Source organism: Peromyscus maniculatus, chromosome 1 (genome assembly GCF_049852395.1).
Source record: "Peromyscus maniculatus bairdii isolate BWxNUB_F1_BW_parent chromosome 1, HU_Pman_BW_mat_3.1, whole genome shotgun sequence".
Classification (NCBI taxonomy): Eukaryota; Metazoa; Chordata; class Mammalia; order Rodentia; family Cricetidae; genus Peromyscus; species Peromyscus maniculatus.
The window spans coordinates 108,829,284-108,836,219 of record NC_134852.1 but is presented as its reverse complement, the minus strand read 5'-3'; the positions used below and the strand labels follow the sequence as shown (position 1 = coordinate 108,836,219).

General features: G+C 49.7%; 1 protein-coding gene across 1 annotated transcript; it reads left to right on the top strand.

Moving 5' to 3' along the window:
* Positions 1–3,835: 3,835 nt before the first annotated feature.
* Positions 3,836–5,601, top strand: B3gnt6 (UDP-GlcNAc:betaGal beta-1,3-N-acetylglucosaminyltransferase 6). Its single transcript, XM_006979899.4, has one exon. It carries the CDS (start codon positions 3,836–3,838, stop codon positions 5,012–5,014), a length of 1,179 nt encoding a protein of 392 aa, XP_006979961.3. The 3' UTR covers positions 5,015–5,601.
* The last annotated feature ends 1,335 nt before the right edge of the window (positions 5,602–6,936 follow it).

The following is a 6,936-nucleotide window of genomic DNA, read 5'->3' as shown; positions in this document are numbered from 1 at the left end:
ACTATTGTTTGCTCATCAGCAATCAAAATTTTAAAGTACAATGCTATACAGGATCCAGACTCCCTATGTAGTTTCCATCTCTATGTGGCTTATTTTTTTTTATTATTTATAAATGATTTACTTTTTCTATGACTGTCTATGTCCATTTTATTTTCTTTCTTAAGCCTACACATATTTTTTTAACACACTGTTACCTGTTTAGAGATTTTTTTCTGTCTGAACCTGCTTTATTGTGTATCTGTAACCTTTTCTGCTGGCATGAATGAAACCTTAAACTGCTTAGCTCATGGCATAATGGTGGCTTAAGCTTGCAGGCAGTGGTCAGGAGACACATCTCTGCACCTCAGGCCCCATGGGAGCCTGTGGAACTAGGAAGTCACATTTGGCTCCATTTTTGTATGTTTTGGAACCTTTTTTTTTTTTATAGCTTTCTCAGGTCTTATGTGGAAATACATGCACCCACATTGGAAGCCATTTGTAGTGAGACTTTCTCTGGCCTGCTAGCCAGCTCTCAAATCACAACACAGAGACTTATTATCAATTATGAAAGCTCAGCATATAGCTTAGGCTTGTTTCCAACTAGTTACTACAACTTAAATTAACCCATTTCTATTAATTGTTGTGCTGCCACATGGCTTATGGCTTGTAACCTCATCCCCTACATGTCATGCTTCCTCTGCATCTGGCTGGTGACTCCACCCTTCTTCTTCCTAGTATCCTCTGTACCCTGAAAATTCTGCCTAGCTATTGGCCGTTCAGCTTTTTATTAAACCAATCCAAGTGACACATCTTCACAGCATACAAAAAAATTATTCCACAACAAACACCTAGCATCACAAGCTACTGTCTGATAATAATGATGAGCACATGTTCTAAAACATGCTTTTGCACTTGACAATCATACTAACATTTCTGAATATTTACCATGTGCTAAGTACTATACTAAGTTATTGTTTTCCCTTCGGCTTTTAAAAATCATTTATTTTTGTCATTATTGTTTAAGGTTATTTGTGATATGTATGCATGGGTGTAGAGGTCAGAGGACAATCTCTGGGAGTCAGTTCTCTCTTTCTACCATGTGGACACCAGGGAGCTAACTCAGGTCATTGGACTTAGCAGCAAGCACCTTAATCCGCTAAGCCATTTCACTGGCCCTCTTTGAGTCTCTCTGTATAGCCTAGGCTGCGTCTGAACTCATGATCACCCTGCTCAGCCTTCGAGTCTGGGATTATAGGTATGAACTCCCTTCCCTGGCTTCTGTGCTGAATTCTTCATACACATGGCAACTTACTTGTCACTCAAAGTCCTAAGAGGGCCAGGTATGTAACTCAGTGGCACTGCACTTGCTCAGTGTGCACAAAGCCTTTGGTTTGATTCCCCAATATCAGACACACCAAAATAGAAAAGGAAGAACAAAACAAAACAAAACTCTGTAGAGGAGCAGGTGTGGTAGCATACCCATAATTTCAAAACTTAGAATGCCGAGGCAAGAAGATCCCGAGTTTGAAACCTATACTACAGAATGAGACCATGTCTCAAATTTAAAAACAAACAAACAAAAAAAAAAACTTTTGACAGCTAGGTATGAGACAAACCTACGTCTGCTTGCTTAACCATGCGACTGGAAAGTAGCAGAAGCAGGACTTGAACCCTGGTAAGCAGCATTTACCACACTACACTGTCCCCTCCGCAAAGAATATAGACTCCATCCATGCTCCAGAGGTGCTGATGGGCTGGAAGGAGAGGTAAAGGGGAATGATTGACAGTTTGCCTGCTCTCCTTTGACCCCCCCTGAAGCTTTCTCAAGGCTTCACTACTTCAAGTGTGCCACAGATGAGGAATTAAGGTAGGAGAGATCAGTGCAGGCAGTAAATGGCACAAGACAGAATTTCAGGGCAGGAAGAGGCACAGCAGGTGCCCAGGCCAGGTGGCTAGTGAGAGAGCAGGATGGTGTGTGAGCAGGATGGTGTGTATACCCTCATTGTTCAAAGTTTACTCTAGTTCCCTTAAACAGGGAGCGGCATCCGGTCAGTAATTCCTGTAACCCGAGCACTAGAAGGTGAAGGAAAATATCTCATTTGGTCTTGCTATTGCTGTGATGAAACACCATAACCGAAGCAACTTGGGGAGGAAAGGGTCTAGTTGGCTTACATATTCTGAATAGTTCACTGAGGGGAGCCAAGGCAGGAGCTGATGAAAAGGCCATGGACAGGTGCCACTTATACTGGCTTGCTCCTCATGGCTTGCTCAGCCTGCGCTCTTATAGAACTCAAGACCACAAGCCCAGGGATGGCCCCACCCGCAATGGTCTGGACCCTCCCCCATTGATCACTAATTAAGAAAATGCATTACAGCCAGATTTTATGGAGGCATTTTCTCAATTGAGGTTCCCTTTTCTCAAATGACTCTAGCTTGTGTCAATAAAACTAGCCAGGACAGAAGAGAATCAGAAGTTAAAGGTTATCATCCTTGACTGCATAAGGAATTTGAGGCTAGCATGGGTTATATAAGATCCTTGTATACAAAACACACACACACACACACACACACCAGTGACCGTGCTGTGTGCCAGTGCCAACATGCACAATTAAGCAGGGGAACGGTTAAAGATGTGGAATTTTCTGGCAGGGCTTGAGGACACATGAGCAGGCTACATGCAAGAAAGGGCCCGATCTTGAATAACAAACACCAACAGGTAGACACAGAACCAAATGGAAGATGCCAAAGTCATAACCTGATCTCATTAGGTGGCCACGGGATACTCAGTTCTCACCACACTCCTTGAGAACTGTAATATCATCCTTTGTTACAGATGAGAACATCAGTGCCAGAGATCTGACTGGCTCCATTGTGCTGCAGTTCCAAGCATGAGGCCAGGGCATGAACTAAACTACATTTGTTGGTCACTGCTTGATCAGCTACACTGAGTTCATTTACCGGAAGTGGAATCTAAACCCAAGCAAAGCAGTATTTGCTCCACTATATTGTTCTTCCAGCCAGCACTGGATCCAACTGGATCGAGAAGGAGAGGATAAGAGAAATGCAGGATTCAGAATCAGCGGGGTGTGGGGAGGAGATACACCCTGAGGAAGGCAGGGAAGAGATGTGGGGCTTCTGGTTGAGCACATGGGTGAAAGGTGGTACCACTGAGAGAGGAAGGGCTGGATGGCAATGCACAGCATGATGGAGACTGACTTCGAACACGTGTCTGCCACCCTGGGTGACATCTAGGAAGGTATGCATCAGTATGATAAACCAGCTGTGAGGGTGAACTGTGGGGGACCTACAACGCTCACTGTCTTCAGGAACTCCTTTTCTGTTTTGGTTCAGTGATTCTCTTGTCTCGGCCTCTCTGAATGCCAGGATTACAGGTTTGAGCTAGTACCTAGATTATGTAATGCTGGTTACCCAAACCAGGACCTCCTTCACGCTACACAACACTACTCCAACTGCCCCAGGCCCTTTCGTTTTGGTTTTTTGTTTGTTTGGTTGTTGGTTTGGTTTGGTTTGGTTGGTTAGTTGGTTGGTTTTGTTTGTTTGTGTTTGTTTTTGTTTTAAACACGGTCTCAGGTCACCCAGTTTGGCCTTGAACTCATTATGTAGCTGAGGATGACCCTGAACTCTGGATCCTCGGCTCTTCCAACTCTTGTGTGCTGATAGACTAAAGGCATGCACCATGCAGGTCTCAGCTTCATTTAACCTCTTAGCAGAGTTGAGAAGGGACTGCGCCGGATTCTGGGAGAGACCTGATGGGGATAGAGAGGCATCCCACTGGTATCAAAAATTCCTGGCTCATCTGTGACTTGCTCTTCCCCCACCCCCACCCCCGCCCCAGATGGCTTTGCCCTGCTGCAGGTCCAAGAATCCCAGGTCCAAGAATCCCAAGACACTGGCTTTCCTGCTAGTGGGTGTGACTTTCGTGGTGCTGCACCAGTGGCTCCTTCAGGAGCCCACGCAGGAGAAAGCTGAGGTTCCCGCCGCTGCTCCCTGGGCCTCCGCAGCTGCGGTGCAGCGTTTCCCACACCTCCCGGCGCCTCGGTGCGTGGCCAACGCCTCTGCGAACCTCACCGCCGGCTTCCAGCAGCTGCCGGCTCGGATCCAAGACTTCCTACGCTACCGCCACTGCCGCCGCTTCCCCCAGCTCTGGGACGCGCCCCACAAGTGCGCGGGCCGCCGCGGCGTCTTCCTGCTGTTGGCCGTGAAGTCGTCGCCCGCGCACTACGAGCGTCGCGAACTGATCCGGCGCACGTGGGGCCAGGAGCGCAGCTACAGCGGGCGGCAGGTGCGTCGCCTCTTCCTGCTGGGGACCTCCCCGCCCGAAGAGGCGGAGCGGGAGCCTCAGCTGGCGAATCTGCTGGACCTGGAGGCGCAGGAGCACGGTGACATGCTGCAGTGGGACTTTAAGGACACCTTCCTCAACCTCTCGCTTAAGCACCTGCACCTGCTGGATTGGTCAGCAGAGCGCTGCCCCGGCGCCAGCTTCCTGCTCAGCTGCGACGACGACGTCTTTGTGCACACGGCCAACGTGCTGCACTTCCTGGAGACACAGTCGCCGGAGCGCCACCTCTTTGCCGGGCAGCTCATGGACGGTTCTGTGCCCATCCGCGACAGCTGGAGCAAGTATTTCGTGCCCCCGCAGCTCTTCCCGGGCAAGGCCTACCCGGTGTACTGCAGCGGCGGCGGCTTCCTTCTGTCCAGCCGCACAGCCCGCGACCTGCGCAGCGCGGCGCGCTATGTCCCGCTTTTCCCCATCGACGACGCCTACATGGGCATGTGTCTGCAGCAGGCCGGCCTGGCGCCCAGCGGCCATGAGGGCATCCGGCCCTTCGGCGTGCGGATGCCCGGTGCGCAGCGCTCAACCTTCGACCCCTGCGTGTACCGCAAGCTGCTGCTGGTGCACCGCTTCGCACCCTACGAGATGCTGCTCATGTGGAAGGCGCTGCACAACCCGGAACTGCACTGTCGCGGCATTCACGATGAACGGTCTCCCAAGACCAGAAAGCTCGGGAGCTGAGAGTGCGTCTTCTGATCTGAACCCCGATGCACACTCATGTCACCCTGAGGGCAGATCTGGAAAGCATTATATCTAGTACATGTTCCGGGCCTCAACTTCAGGGGTTCTTGGTCAGGGGTGTCTTCAGACGTGTAGGTGTATTTTTCTTATTTGAAGCCGACTCCAAGACCTCTGGTCTGGGAATATCTGTTTATCCTCACACACCAGCCTTCCGGGGCACCTGTCTTCCATCCTCCGTTCATGATGGGCGGCAAGAGAAGCATGCCTACCAGGTCAATGTCAGCTGTTATGTGCAGCGCAATTATGAATCGCCGTTTCCACCATTTCCTCTACCAAGGAGTGGAGCTCCCGGAAGCCAGTTTACACTCGGAACTAAGGGGCGTCTGGCAGTCTTGCTTCCACCAAGCTCCAGCACTCTCCTGAGGTCAAAGTGCAAGTGAAGCTCATTTAGGGCAGCAGCGGGAGGCACCATGGCAGCCACCTTTCTGCAGCCCTGACTGAACTCCTGGCAGCTAAGGCTTTGCTTCCCCGGTGCTTTAGGAAATGCATGGCTGAGTGGACGGTGGCCATCTGCCCCAGTGGTGTGGAGTATAGTGAGAACATTGTATTCGTTTCCTGTTGCTGCTGTAACAAATCAGCGAATTCTCAGCAACTTTCAAAGGCTAGGGACAAGCCCACTACCCTGTAGTTCTCTGACAACACCGTCTCTCTCGTTAGGCTAAAGTCATGTGTTGGTAAAACTGTCTTCCTTCCTGGGTAGCCTAGGGGAGAACACCAGTTTTCCCCCCAGCTTCCAAACCAGCGATGCTACATTTCTCTACAGCCAAATTTCTCCCTGACTATTCTTTCTCCTCCATCCACTGTTCTCCTTCCCTGGAGCTAAAACCCCGGGTTTTCCTGGCTTAGCTTGTCATCTGTTTGTTTGTTAAGACAAAGTTTCATGTAGCCCAGGCTGCCCTGAAACTTGCTGTGCAGTGAAGCATGATCTTGAATTCCAGAGCTTCTTGCCTTCGCCTCCCAAAGGGTGGATTGCAGGTTTGTCTCCACACCACGGTAATATTTTCATGTTGTAAAGCCAGCTTACCCGCAATATCAAAGTTCTTCTTGTCATTCACTGTAACCTAATTTAGTCACAGGTTTCAGAGATTAGGGTGTGGACATCCTTGGAGGACCATTGGTGTTGTCTACCATAATGCCAGTCAGCGTGTGTGAGAATAATAATAAAGGAAGGAAATGTGCGTGTGCTTTCTTCTCAACAAACGGTCCTGATGCCAGCTCTCACAGTGGACAATTGGGCATCATTAATCCGAAATTCCCTGCTTTGGAGCCTTGTTCTCAGTTCCCAGGAAAAAGGTTGTCTCCATTTTTAGGGGGTTGGTGGTGGTAAGGATATTAAAATTCTGGCATTCTGGGGCTGGAGAAATGGCTCAGCAGTTAAGAGCACTGACTGCTCTTCCAGAGGACCCAGGTTCAATTCCCAGCAACCTCGTGGCAGCTCACAACTGTCTGTAACCCCAAGATCTGACACTCTCACACAGACATACATGCAGGCAAAATACCAATGCACATGGAATAATTTTTTTTTAATTTTAATTATTTTTTAAAAAAAGATTCTGGCCTTTCGTGGCTTAGAAAGGTGGGAAAGCCATAGATTTGGATCCGCTGTGTGACTCTGGGGCCTGGCCACTCATCTCTGAAGCTGGGTTGCTCTGGTGTCCAAGAACAGGAAAGGCCACTGGGTCCAGGGAGCCCTGGTACCACCCCCCAAGTCACCTAGAGGATCAGGCATGCCGGGTGCCTCCTCCAGGCCCGTGCGCCACCAGGGGGCGCGCCTGCCACACAGTGCATCTCTCTCCTCCTAACTGGCGTCCAGAGAGGCAAGGAGCTCTGAGCATTGTTAGATCAGCTACTAGGGAGCTGGA